Source organism: Hyperolius riggenbachi, chromosome 10, assembly GCF_040937935.1.
Source record: "Hyperolius riggenbachi isolate aHypRig1 chromosome 10, aHypRig1.pri, whole genome shotgun sequence".
NCBI classification, from domain to species: domain Eukaryota; kingdom Metazoa; phylum Chordata; class Amphibia; order Anura; family Hyperoliidae; genus Hyperolius; species Hyperolius riggenbachi.
In genome coordinates this window covers 205,677,688-205,691,925 of record NC_090655.1, presented here as the reverse complement: position 1 = coordinate 205,691,925, position 14,238 = coordinate 205,677,688, and the positions used below count along the sequence as shown (strand labels likewise).

At 47.2% G+C, this 14,238-nt stretch overlaps 1 protein-coding gene across 7 annotated transcripts in view; it reads left to right on the top strand.

Annotated features, from left to right (window-relative positions):
- The window catches only part of LOC137536227 (membrane-spanning 4-domains subfamily A member 4A-like), a 106,528-nt gene extending 92,706 nt beyond the window's left edge, over window positions 1-13,822 (top strand). For all 7 annotated transcript variants that reach the window (XM_068258351.1, XM_068258349.1, XM_068258346.1 and 4 more), the window contains 2 exons: window positions 2,216-2,338; window positions 13,403-13,822. In XM_068258351.1, coding sequence (XP_068114452.1) covers window positions 2,216-2,338; window positions 13,403-13,501 — 222 coding nt within the window. In that variant the 3' untranslated portion in view covers window positions 13,502-13,822. The remainder of the gene's footprint in view (window positions 1-2,215; window positions 2,339-13,402) is intronic.
- The last annotated feature ends 416 nt before the right edge of the window (window positions 13,823-14,238 follow it).

The window sequence follows — 14,238 nt, the reverse complement described above, 5'->3', positions numbered from 1 at the left end:
CTGTAAGTGGTTTTGAAATCTCTGCAAACTTCAAAAGCTGAGACAGGAAAGCTTTGAAGTTGCATATCACAGAAAGGATATTACTTGTGTTATGTAGGAAATTGGATTATTCCTGAATCTGGACATTTGAGTGGCCCCGGGCCACACAACGGACTATATAAGTGGCCTAGGATAGTCCCAACTTGTAGTTCTCTGGGGGTAGCAAAAAGCTAGGACTAACCTGGTCTGACCAGAACCGCGTCCCCCTCGCAACAACGCTCAGATCTATATGCTGGTACATTTATTTCCCTTTTATTTTATGCAACTTGTCTTGTGTACCTTTGTAACTTTTATTTTGTAATTTTTACTTTGTTTTTGTAAATCTTTTGTATATATTATTTTCTGCATTGTTCCACTTTTTTCTTGAATATTAAATTGTTATTTAATAAGTTTGACTTCTGCTGTACTAAGCTAACGCTCATAGCCTAGAAGAGACTGCAGTGTAACTTGCATTACAAAGTCAGTGCCTGATTGTGCCTTGCTACTGTACGATTGTACTGTGTGTGTGTGTGCGTGGCGTTCCCGTATTCGGCCTAAAGCGCAAAGCTGACGCGAATACAAAAACGCGGATTGCATGCAGATCACTCAACTGCAGTGTGGAAGTGTCTAGTGGCAGCTAGTGGTGGCAGTGAGAAGTGTTCTGAGGGGGTCACAGCGTTGTGGTAGCTCGACTAAGGCTGCTTCCCCTCTCGATCTGGTCAATCCCGCAGTTAGGAACCATATCTGCAGGCGTGCTGCGGGGCCGGTTGCTGACATGTTCAATACTAGACTGAGTAGACTCTTCCACAATAATGACGTGCCCAGAGGGCCCGTGTGTGGGTTCTGCCCATCTATACATCTGGTCAATTCAGGTGCAGCCTATATTTGAAAGCGCTGTCATTTCCTCCTGTTGTACAAAATTGTAGAAGATTATGGGAACATTCGACAAAGAGACAAATTTACCTCTAATCAAATCTGATTAGAGATAAATTTGTCTCTTTGTCGAAGCTGCCCATATACTGCAGGCCAGTTTCCATCTGATTTCAGCATGAAATCTTAAGGGAATTGCCTGAGACCGCCGCGTCTGCCCCACTGCTGTCCCCCTAATGTATAAATGTACATTTATACATTACCTGTCCTTTGTCATCCTTCAACGCGATGTTCGTAAGCACAGGGCAGCTCTCCATACACTCCACTGGTGCATAGTGTCCAACATCCGATGCTATGCGCCAACATTAGTCACTATGTGCCAATGGCCTGTACGGAGAGCCACCTGGAGGTTAGGGACACAGCGTAGAGGCTCATACTGGACAGGTAATGTATAAATGCACACACGGGGGCACATTCATTAATTATGGTGGGCAGAAGCTGGGGTTTTGTCCTATTGTCTCTTGTTCCGAAATTGGTCGCCGTAATGCTGCCCACCTGATCAACCAACTTCGGCACGACATCTTGCACCAGACGTGATCGACTACCGCAACCAAATTCGGCCCAAAATTGTTTCGATCGGGCCTGCACTTGGCGGCACCAATTTTAAACCAATTCGATAATAATAATAATCAATCAATAATCAAATTGGTTGGTCGATCCGCCACCAAAGTCGCCTGATGTATGGGCATCTTAAGTCTACTTGTGGCTCGCTGCATTCATGTGTATCAGTTTGCATTCAATGTATTTAGATCAGGGATTAATGCATAGTTTGCATATGATTTGCATTCAAGGTATGCATTTAAGTCTCTGGGGGGTGCTGCACACCTCTGTTGGTTTCATTTCATTTGCAGCCTGACTAGGAGAGCTGCCTATTTTTTGCTGTTCTTAAGCTTATCAATTAGCAATTAAATAAGGTAAGCTTGAGTTTTAACTCTTCGGGCTGGTGCATACCAGAAGAGCTTTTCTAAGTATTTTGTGATTTTAAAAGCTCCTGCTAATGTTATCCTATGTGTGTGCACACTGGAGTGATGTGATTTTGTAAAAATCCCCCATAGCATTGCATTAGCAAATAGCAAGACCATTTAACATCTCTAGCATCTAAAAAGCTCTTGTGGTGTGCACTAGCCCTTCCAGCACCTTGAAAAACAGTCAGATAGTTTTAGCTTTTCATTTTGTGCCATGTTTAATGCTGTAGACCACAAATAAAATTTGAGTACAAAACCACTTTCAGTAATTAAGTAATTCAGTCTTGATTTTATGTTGACAGAATGGTGCCCTCACACTTCTTTCTCTTCTCCTCATGACAAACGTCCTGCTGTTCTCTGTCACACTTTCCACCTCTATTTTTGGATGTCGGTCCCTTTACAAAGCACAAGCCCAAGCTCACCAGGTAAGAAATATAATTTAATAAAACATGCAAAGAATAAAATGACCATTTTAGAGTCCTAACATTTGTGAATGCATACATGAGAAAAAAGGCGCCTGGAGAAAAAGGGCGCAGGGTATGCCGCTACTAGAATCTCACTAATATTAGCAATATTCTATATTCTATCTAATTTCTATAATAAAATATTGGTAATATTTACAGATATTTTACTATGGCTAAACCTAACCCTACTCTCACACAGAACCCTCCCTTTACCGATGCCTAACCCTAAGACCCTCTCCCCGGTGGTGCCTAACCCTAAGATCCCCCCTGGTGTTGCCTAAACCTAAGAAACCCCCAGGTGGTCCCTAACCCTAAGCCCTCCCTAGTGGTGCCTATCCCTAATCTCCCCGGTGGTGCCTAACCCTAAACCCCACGTAAAGCTTTCCTTCCCCCTCTACCACAAAGCTGTAATGTGTGGCGATCAAGGTAAATTTCGGCTCCTGGAAGCTCTCGATTAGAGGTAGTGATTTGAAATAATCCAGGGTGCCACTCACTGGGTGGTGTCTGTTGAATCTGTGCTATATTTAAATGAAATATTTGCTAGTTATTCCTGAATTTGTTAGTAGGTACTGGGTAATTAACAAACACCTTCCAATAAGAGTGTGTTTATTAAGAGTTAATAAGGATTTGATTCTGACTCTGAGTTGTTGTTGCTTATGAAGGTATGTAAATCATAATCATCTGTACTCGAATCACTGGACTCACTGTACATAAGTAAAACCAGGGTGGACAAGATCAAACACTTGACAGTTTTCCTGGCTTTCCATGCAAATTTTCATTGACTTAGTAAGTGATAATCACAGGCTTTGTCCCCTGCTGATGGTGGCCAACGTGCTGCATAGGTGGCTCTGGCATGAGACTCGTATTTTTCATTGTTTCTGCGCAAGCCCTGTCCACCCCATCCATAAGATCTTCACCACTGATGGGGGCTGACATCGGTGTGGTGTATCTGTGCACCGGCTCTCTGGCTTTAGCCCGCTGTATAGCCGCATCTCATCCGCGTGCCCTGTCCATCCCCTCTGCAGCAGATTCACAAATGGGGAGGACATCGCATTCCACCCTCTTCTCTCTTCCATTCCATTAACCAATCAGGCGGGGGGCGCTGTCCCTGACCGCCAATCACAGCCACCCTCTGCCTCCTTTTCTTTCCTGATTGGCCATGATCGTCCCGCGGGGGGGTTAAGGGGGGGGGATCACTTGTGTGCTGAGTTGTGCAGCCTAGTGTTGTGCGAACAGTGTTCGCCACTGTTCGGGTTCTGCAGAACATCACCCTGTTCGGGTGATGTTCGAGTTCGGCCGAACACCTGACGGTGCTCGGCCAAACCGTTCGGCCACATGGCCGAACTAAGAGCGCATGGCCGAACGTTCCCGAACGTTCGGCTAGCGCTGTGATTGGCCGAACGGGTCACGTGGTTCGGGCCCGAACGCGCTCTGATTGGCCGAACGGTCACGTGGTTCGGGTAAATAAATACCCGAACCACGTCATATCTCCGCCATTTGTCTGTGGGTTTAGCTTTGGGTAGGCAGGCAGGGTAGTTCGCTCTCCAGCCACGCTAGCCAGGGTCCCCCCCAGTCATTGTGTGTCGCTGCTGGGAATAGTAGTACACCGCTCGCTCAGCCACACTATATATAGCATTGTTTACTGCCACTGTGTACCTCGCTCAGCCACGCTATATATAGCATTGTGTTTTCTGACACTCTGTGTACACGGCTTAGCCTGACTATATAGCATTGTGTGTACTGCCACTGTGCACCTCGCTCAGCCACGCTATATATAGCATTGTGTTTACTGCCACTCTGTGTACACGGCTCAGCCAGACTATATAGCATTGTGTGTACTGCCACTGTGTACCTCGCTCAGCCACGCTATATATAGCATTGTGTTTTCTGACACTCTGTGTACACGGCTTAGCCTGACTATATAGCATTGTGTGTACTGCCACTGTGCACCTCGCTCAGCCACGCTATATATAGCATTGTGTTTACTGCCACTCTGTGTACACGGCTCAGCCAGACTATATAGCATTGTGTGTACTGCCACTGTGTACCTCGCTCAGCCACGCTATATATAGCATTGTGTTTTCTGACACTCTGTGTACACGGCTTAGCCTGACTATATAGCATTGTGTGTACTGCCACTGTGCACCTCGCTCAGCCACGCTATATATAGCATTGTGTTTTCTGACACTTTGTGTACACGGCTTAGCCTGACTATATAGCATTGTGTGTACTGCCACTGTGCACCTCGCTCAGCCACGCTATATATAGCATTGTGTTTACTGCCACTCTGTGTACACCGCTCAGCCAGACTATATACCATTGATTACTGACACTCTGTGTACACCGCTCAGCCAGACTATATACCATTGTTTACTGCCACTCTGTGTACACCGCTCAGCCAGACTATATACCATTGTTTACTGACACTCTGTGTACACCGCTCAGCCAGACTATATACCATTGTTTACTGCCACTCTGATTCTGCTGGGAACAGTAGTACACCGCTCGCTCAGCCAGACTATATAGCATTGTGTTTACTGCCACTCTGTGTACACCGCTCAGCCAGACTATATACCATTGTTTACTGACACTCTGTGTACACCGCTCAGCCAGACTATATACCATTGTTTACTGACACTCTGTGTACACCGCTCAGCCAGACTATATACCATTGATTACTGACACTCTGTGTACACCGCTCAGCCAGACTATATACCATTGTTTACTGACACTCTGTGTACACCGCTCAGCCAGACTATATACCATTGATTACTGACACTCTGTGTACACCGCTCAGCCAGACTATATACCATTGTTTACTGCCACTCTGATTCTGCTGGGAACAGTAGTACACCGCTCGCTCAGCCAGACTATATAGCATTGTGTTTACTGCCACTCTGTGTACACCGCTCAGCCAGACTATATACCATTGTTTACTGACACTCTGTGTACACCGCTCAGCCAGACTATATACCATTGTTTACTGACACTCTGTGTACACCGCTCAGCCAGACTATATACCATTGATTACTGGCACTCTGTGTACACCGCTCAGCCAGACTATATTGCATTGTTTACTGACACTCTGTGTACACGGCTCAGCCAGACTATATAGCATTGTTTACTGACACTCTGTGTACACTGCTCAGCCAGACTATATACCATTGTTTACTGCCACTCTGATTCTGCTGGGAACAGTAGTACACCGCTCGCTCAGCCAGACTATATAGCATTGTGTTTACTGCCACTCTGTGTACACCGCTCAGCCACACTATATAGCATTGCGTACTCTGCCAGTCAGTGTGTATATTGCTGGGATCAGTAATACTCCACTCACCGTCAACCACTATATGAGCTCAACATGAGTTCCCCAGAGACCTCCGCTGTGAGCAGCACTCCCAACAACAGCAACAGCCAACGCCCCACGCAAGCTATAACATCCACCCCAGCAGCCAGTGGTCAGCAGCAGCCCTCCCCGGAGGAGAACGTTGTGTCCATCGGTCCGTCGCCAGAGCGATTAATGAGGGCTGCCATTGAGGAGATGATGGGGCCTGATGTGGAGGAGGAGGTCTGGCTCAGGCCAGCATCCCAAGTTAATGTTGAGGACGATGAGGGGTCTGTGTCTGGGGATGTTGGGGTGGCAGAGGTGGTGGGTGGGTCAGACTCAGGAGAAGAGTTGTATGATGAGGATGATGATCGGGACCATCTGTATGTGCCTCAGAGTCCGACCCCGGAAAACATGTTGTATCGTGTGTTTAGGTACTAAAATCTGCGTTCCCTCCCAGTAGTGTTGGGCGAACAGTGTTTGCCACTGTTCGGGTTCTGCAGAACATCACCCTGTTCGGGGTGACTATATAGCAGACTATATAGCATTGTGTTTAATGCCACTCTGTGTACACGGCTCAGCCACACTATATAGCATTGTGTTTACTTCCACTCTGTGTCTGCTGGGAACAGTAGTACACCGCTCACCCGCCACTGTATAGCATTGTGCTCTGTGTCGCTGCTGACAATAGTGGTACACCGCTCACCCACCACTGTATAGCATTTCTGTACTGCCACTGTACTGCTGCCAGTCAGCGTGTACTTTAAGGATAAGTGAAATGAGGAAGAAATCCGGTGAAAGAGGGAGGGGCAAGGGAAGAGGTGTTTCCCCTGACGGTTCACGTACAGGCCACAGGGGAGCACCCAAGAAAACCCACTCAATACCGCCCATGTTGTCCAGGACAACAACCCTCACAGATCCAAAAGAACAGGACCAGATAATTACTTGGATGACCTCTCAAGCGTCCAGCAGTGGGTTAAGCAGCACCAGCACATCACGCACGAGGTCCGAGTCCTCAGCCAGTTAAAGTCTGGGCTTTCTTTGAAGACTGCACTGAGGATGTTACCATGGCGATTTGCAAGGTGTGCAAGACCCGCCTGAGCAGGGGGAAAAGAATTAACAACCTCTCCACCACCAGCATGAGCCGCCACATTCTATCCAAACATCCCACTCTGTGGGCAAACGCGGCAGGACAGGGTACCACCAGCAACACTGCCTCCCTTGGGTTCACCAGACTCACCACCAGACCCGCCTCAGCAGCAGCAGTAGCCCAGCCATTGCGTGGTTCACAACATTCACAAACATCAGACGATGCTGACACTGTCACTTTCCGGACTAGTGCTCTTGAGGTCTCCCAGTGTTCATCAAACACAACAACCAACAGCCCTTCGGTGTGCAGCCCTACGGTTGAGTTGTCTGTCTCTGAGATGTTTGAGCGCAAGAGGAAATTGCCAGCAAATGACCCCCGGGCCGTGGCAGTAACAGCCAGCCAGCATAGCCAAGCTTCTGGCCTGCGAAATGCTGCCATATCGAGTGGTGGAGACAAACAGCTGCATGATGTCAGTGGCCATCCCACGTTACGTGGTTCCCAGCCGCTACCACTTTGCGCGCTCTGCAGTGCCTGAGTTGCATGAGCACGTGGTCAGCTAAATAACCCGTAGCTTGAAGAATGCCGTTGCCTGCAAGGTTCACCTCACCACTGACACCTGGACGAGTGCGTTCGGCCAGGGTCGATACATCTCCCTTACCGCGCACTGGGTGAACCTTGTGGAGCCTGGCAGCGATTCCTCACCTGCTACGGCGCAGGTGTTGCCCACGCCACAAACAGCTGCACCGCCGTCCCTCCCACTGGATAACAACAGCAGCACCTACCTCTCTGACTCCTTCTCCTCCAACGCATCTCAAAGCTGTACCTCATCCGGAAATGCTAACCCAGCACCAGCAGCAGTAGGATCGTGGAAGCAGTGCAGCACAGCTGTTGGCATGCGTCAGCAAGCGTTGCTGAAGCTGATCTGCCTTGGGGATAAACAGCACACAGGGGAGGAAATTTGGAGGGGAATAAAGGAACAGACGGATTTGTGGCTGGCACCGCTGGACCTGAAACCAGGCATGAAGCTAGACACCTGGCACGAACTGGCAATGTACGCAATAGAGGTGCTGGCTTGCCCGGCAGCCAGCGTTATGTCGGAACGCTGTTTCAGTGCTGCCGGAGGCATCGTCACAGATTGGCGTATCCACCTCTCTACAGAAAATGCAGACCGTCTGACTCAAATTAAAATGAATCAATCCTGGATTGGAAACGACTACGCAACACTCCAGGACCCCAACCAAGTAACATGACCGATGAACATCTGGGATGGTTTAGCGTTTCCGGTCCCTGTTTATTGAACCTCTCATCTGTATTACATTTATGACTGCATGGCGGCAAAAAGCATTGCTGCTATATCCGCACGCTTTTTGTCCTCATGCAAGGCCTGGGTTGTTGTGTCTCACAAAGCGTGGCCTTCTCCTCCTGCGCCTCCTCCTGTTCCATCACGTGTGCTGCTGCTGCTGGGTTAGCGTTGCCGGTCCCTGTTTATGGAACCTCTTATCTTTATTACATTTATGACTGCATGGCGGTACAAAGCATGCTATCCGCACGCTTTTTGTCCTCATGCAAGGCCTGGGTTGTTGTGTCTCACAAAGCGTGGCCTTCTCCTCCTGCGCCTCCTCCTGTTCCATCACGTGTGCTGCTGCTGCTGCTGCTGGGTTAGCGTTGCCTGTCCCTGTTTATGGAACCTCTTATCTTTATTACATTTATGACTGCATGGCGGTACAAAGCATGCTATCCGCACGCTTTTTGTCCTCATGCAAGGCCTGGGTTGTTGTGTCTCACAAAGCGTGGCCTTCTCCTCCTGCGCCTCCTCCTGTTCCATCACGTGTGCTGCTGCTGCTGCTGGGTTAGCGTTGCCGGTCCCTGTTTATGGAACCTCTTATCTTTATTACATTTATGACTGCATGGCGGTACAAAGCATGCTATCCGCACGCTTTTTGTCCTCATGCAAGGCCTGGGTTGTTGTGTCTCACAAAGCGTGGCCTTCTCCTCCTGCGCCTCCTCCTGTTCCATCACGTGTGCTGCTGCTGCTGCTGCTGGGTTAGCGTTGCCGGTCCCTGTTTATGGAACCTCTTATCTTTAGTACATTTATGACTGCATGGCGGTACAAAGCATGCTATCCGCACGCTTTTTGTCCTCATGCAAGGCCTGGGTTGTTGTGTCTCACAAAGCGTGGCCTTCTCCTCCTGCGCCTCCTCCTGTTCCATCACGTGTGCTGCTGCTGCTGGGTTAGCGTTGCCGGTCCCTGTTTATGGAACCTCTTATCTTTATTACATTTATGACTACATGGCGGTACAAAGCATGCTATCCGCACGCTTTTTGTCCTCATGCAAGGCCTGGGTTGTTGTGTCTCACAAAGCGTTGCCTTCTCCTCCTGCGCCTCCTCCTGTTCCATCACGTGTGCTGCTGCTGCTGCTGCTGCTGCTGCTGGGTTAGCGTTGCCGGTCCCTGTTTATGGAACCTCTTATCTTTATTACATTTATGACTGCATGGCGGTACAAAGCATGCTATCCGCACGCTTTTTGTCCTCATGCAAGGCCTGGGTTGTTGTGTCTCACAAAGCGTGGCCTTCTCCTCCTGCGCCTCCTCCTGTTCCATCACGTGTGCTGCTGCTGCTGGGTTAGCGTTGCCGGTCCCTGTTTATGGAACCTCTTATCTTTATTACATTTATGACTGCATGGTGGTACAAAGCATGCTATCCGCACGCTTCTTGTCCTCATGCAAGGCCTGGGTTGTTGTGTCTCAAAGCGTGGCCTTCTCCTCCTGCGCCACCCTCCTCCTGTTCCATCACGTGTGCTGCTGCTGGGTTAGCATTACCGGTCCCTTTTCCTGGAACCTCTTATATGTATTACATTTATGACTGCATGCCGACAAAAAGCATGTTACCTGTGCAAAGAAAACAGACATTTCCCGCATTTAAAAGACAGTTTTCCCTTTGAAACTTTAAAATCGATTTTCTCAAAAACTATAAGCTCTTTTTGCTAAATTTTTTTTCCTCTTGTACCCACTCCCAAGGTGCACATACCCTGTAAATTTGGGCTATGTAGCATGTAAGGAGGCTTTACAAAGCACAAAAGTTCGGGTCCCCATTGACTTCCATTATGTTCGGAGTTCGGGTCGAACACCCGAACATCGCGGCCATGTTCGGCCTGTTCGGCCCGAACCCGAACATCTAGATGTTCGCCCAACACTAGTGCGGCCCTGCAGCAAGGCCTTAAAGCTGCAGTGGCCTATTTAGTAAAAAATGACCTGGTCACTAGGGGGGTTTAACACCGCGGTCCTTAAGTGGTTAATGTATAGCATACGTATAATAATATAATATGTATTCTATACAGTGCTGTGGAAGATGTTGGTGCTTTATAAATAAATTATAATAATACAAATAATAATAATAATGTACAATAATGTATAATAAATAATAATAATAATAATAATAATAATAATAATGTATAATAATGTATAAAATGAGTGAAATGCAAATGACCCTGTTGGTGCACTCTGCCACAGAGTTATGTGTTTATCATTTTTTCGTGTTGTTGTGGGATCTGGCATCCCCACCCCAACGCAAAAAAATAAGTGTAAAACCATCCTCAAGGAAATACTCAGAACTCCCCATGAGGAGATGGACTAGTCCTAAATTCAGTTTTACCAGATATATACTACTTATTGTAAGGGACAGTAACATAGGAGGAAAGGCATTTGTGGTACAATTTACTCTGGGAGCAATTTACTTCTTATACATGTGACTTTTATTATTTTTTTAATTTTTCGTGGCAGTGGCCCTTGAATATGTGATGTAATGGTCCCAGAGAAGTTCTCTTTGGCGTGGTCAGTCACATGACACAGAGATATGTGTATGAAGTATAGAGTTGTCAGCAGAGCGAGAGTTTTTCTCTCGGCACAGAGTCATCACTTACTGTAACCCTTCCGGACCCTTTGGTGGGCAGAGTTGACGTTGTCTTTGCAGGAAAAGACAGGTTGAAGCCCATCCTAGCTGCTCCCTGGCAACCTTACGCATAGCTCCCAACTGTCCCTTTTTTTAGAGGGACAGTCCCTCTAAATCCCTCTGTCCCTCTTGCTCCCTCATTTGTTCCTCCTTCAGGACTGATGTACAGATTTGTAATTCATTTCTACTAAAAGTGTGTTTAATTGGAAATGGCTCCAAACTTTATTCCCATCCTTTGATTGATATATTTTTTAATTTCAAAATATTAATATTAAGAAAAACTAGCGATGATAGAAAGGACCAGTGTGGTGTGGTTTGAATTCAAAAATTAAATATTTTACTTATGAATTTTTAGCAGTATGCATGGCTAGGGGTGTGGTGGGGCTTGGTTAGAGGTGGGGCAGGGGCATGTCTTAACCGCTTGCCGACCGCGTCACGCCGATGGGCGTGGCCGCGGCGGCAGCCCCAGGACCAGCTAGTGCCGATTGGCGTAAAGTCCTGGGGCAGCAGTTTGCAGGAGATCGCGCGCAGGCTGCAGGCGCATCTCCCGCTTGGTGGGCGGAGCGGAGCTTTCAGTCTCCGAGCAGCGATTGCTGTTACACTGCGAAGCCGCCGTGTATTTACATGTACAGCGCTGCGATCAGCAGCAGCGCTGTACTGGGGTGGGGACAGCCGCGTGACACGGCTGTTCTCCTGGGGGACAAGAGAGCGATCAGCTCTCATAGGCAGCAGCCTATGACAGCCGATCGCCATGATTGGCTGGCTGGGAGGAGGGAGGGAGGGATACAATTTAAAGCAACAGGTATTTTTGTAAAAAAAAAATATTTGTAAAAAAAAAAAAAAACATGGGGGGTGCGATCAGACCCCACCAACAGAGAGCTCTGTTCGTGGGGAGAAAACGGGGGGATCACTTGTGTGCTGTGTTGTGCGGCCCTGCAGCTTGGCCTTAAAGCTGCAGTGGCCTATTTTACTAAAAAAGGCCTGGTCACTAGGGGGGTTTAGCACTGCAGTCCTCAAGAGGTTAAAGTCAACTCAAAAAGTTGGAAGGTATGCCTAACCGTTACTGATGATTGGATGGGGAAGTATTTAGACAGAACACAGCTTTGTAGACCAGCCAAGCCATATCTGACATTAAGACAGGGAATCAGCATTTCAAATTCAAACGTTCAGGTATAAAAAAAATAAAAAATAAATAATACTGTAATTTGGAAATAGCTTGTGGCAATGCAAATGATGATATATCCCACACAGTATGCAGTAAAACTAGAGGTGGGATGATGAATCCATTGAATCCAAGAATCCCTTGAATCTTGTAAAAGATTTGAGATTTGTGGATTAGAATCCCGATACCGTTCACTGCTAACCAAATCCGACGAATCCTGATGCTGTGTACGTGGGCGTCCGCCGCTCCCCCCGCCCTGCTCTGCTCACCCTTGTCCTCCTCCATTCCCCCCGCACCCCCTCTGATCGCCCCCGTATAGATAAAAGCATCGGCTAACCTACCCAGTGTGGAGCGCAGAGCCGCAGACCTCTCTCTTACTCCTCTGTTCCCCCTAGTGACCGGCTTTTGCTAATCGGTTCATCACCAAAAGCCAGTCACTAGGGGAACAGAGGAGTAAGAGAGAGTTCTGCAGCTCTGCGCTCCATGCTGAGTTCGCTGGATAGGTGAGCTGATGCTTTTATCTATGGGGGGAACAGGAGGGGGGCCCAAGACTGACTTTTTCTCCCCCAAAAGTAGGGAAAAGAGTCACTGGGTGTTATAGTCCAAATGAAGGGAGTTCATGACTTGTGAACACCTGCCTATATGAACTTCCAACCCGCCGCAATGTCGGGGACTCCATGTACTGTGAAGGACAGAGGTGGACACAAGGGGGATAGAGGAGGACACAGGGAGACACAAGAGGTAAAAGGGGGCATGAGGTACAAAGGGGGCATAATCCACCAGATGCCCCTTCACCATGGATGCACCAGGTTTAGTATATATTTTCCCCCCTGCTTTTTGACCTCTAAACTTAGGTGCGTGTTATGGTCAGGAGCGTCTTATAGTCTGAAAAATACGGTAGCTACCCATACTGAAGGTACCTATACCTAGCTACCTATACTTGAGGCGCCTATACCTAGCTACCTATACTGAAGGCACCTATACCTAGCTACCTATACTGGAGGCACCTATACCTAGCTAGCCATACTGAAGGCACCTATATTTAGCTACCTATGCTGAAGGCACCTATACCTAGCTACCTATACTGAAGGCACCTATACCTAACTATCTATACTGAAGGCACATTTACCTAGCTACCTATACTGAAGGCACATTTACCTAGCTACCTATACTGAAGGCACCTAAACCTAGCTACCTATAGTAAAGGCACCTATACCTAGTTATCTATACTGAAGGCACCTTTACCTAGCTACCTATACTGAAGGCACCTATACCTAGCTACCTATACTGTGGCCACCTATGCCTGGCTACCTATACTGTGGGCAACTATACCACGAATCACACATTTCTTATGTACAGGATTCGTGAGATTTGAAAGGTTTGAGATAATCGAGAACATTTTTAGATTCGGATTCAAAGAAATTGTGGATTCATCCCACCTCTGATTTAAACCACAAGTCCAAACACTGCCATTAATGTATTTTTTTCTCTCTTTTTAGGTAATTTTAATACAGCATCATGCTGTGTTTCCTGTGAATCCTGGTGCAGCTCCGGGTTCTTTTGTGCAAAGGCCACCACCGCCACCATTATTACAATGAAGTCAAGACTTTACCAACCAATTTTTAAGAGTACCTGTCCCCTGCACATATTATGCCTCATGTGAAAGTACAGACTCTTCACAAAATAATCAATGACTTATCAATATTAGTCTTTAGCCTTATCACATGATCAGATGTTGTTGAATCATTAGGTTGTAATTCAGTAAGTGATTATTTCTGCCTTAATCGGGCTGCTTTCAATACTGAGCAGACAAGTTAATTTATGTTAAGATTTGAGCTGATTGTAATGCAGTGGATCTAATTTATTGAGACCAGTGCACGGAAAACTGGAGTAAAAATAAAGCTGTTATCTACTGCCAACCACTAGAATTAATTTTTCCATCTGAAGTGAGAGGGATATAGAGGATGTCATAATTTATCTCCCTTTAAACAATACAAGTTGACTGGCAGTCCTGCTGATCTTTAATGCATCAGTAGTGTATGAATCGCATACCTGCTTGGGCACCCAGTTACTGATAATTAACACATAGCAACAGCAGAGAAGAAGGCAGCGCCCACCAATCAATTATACATCAACATGCTTGTTTTCCGAGTCTCTTAGCCCAGTGATCTGCAAACTTGGCTCTCCAGCTGTTAAGGAACTACAAGTCCCACAATGCATTTGCCTTTATGAATCATGACTGTGGCTGTCAGACTCCCGCTTTGCATTGTGGGACTTGTAGTTCCTTAACAGCTGGAGAGCCAAGTTTGCAGAACACTGTCTTAGCCCATTATTA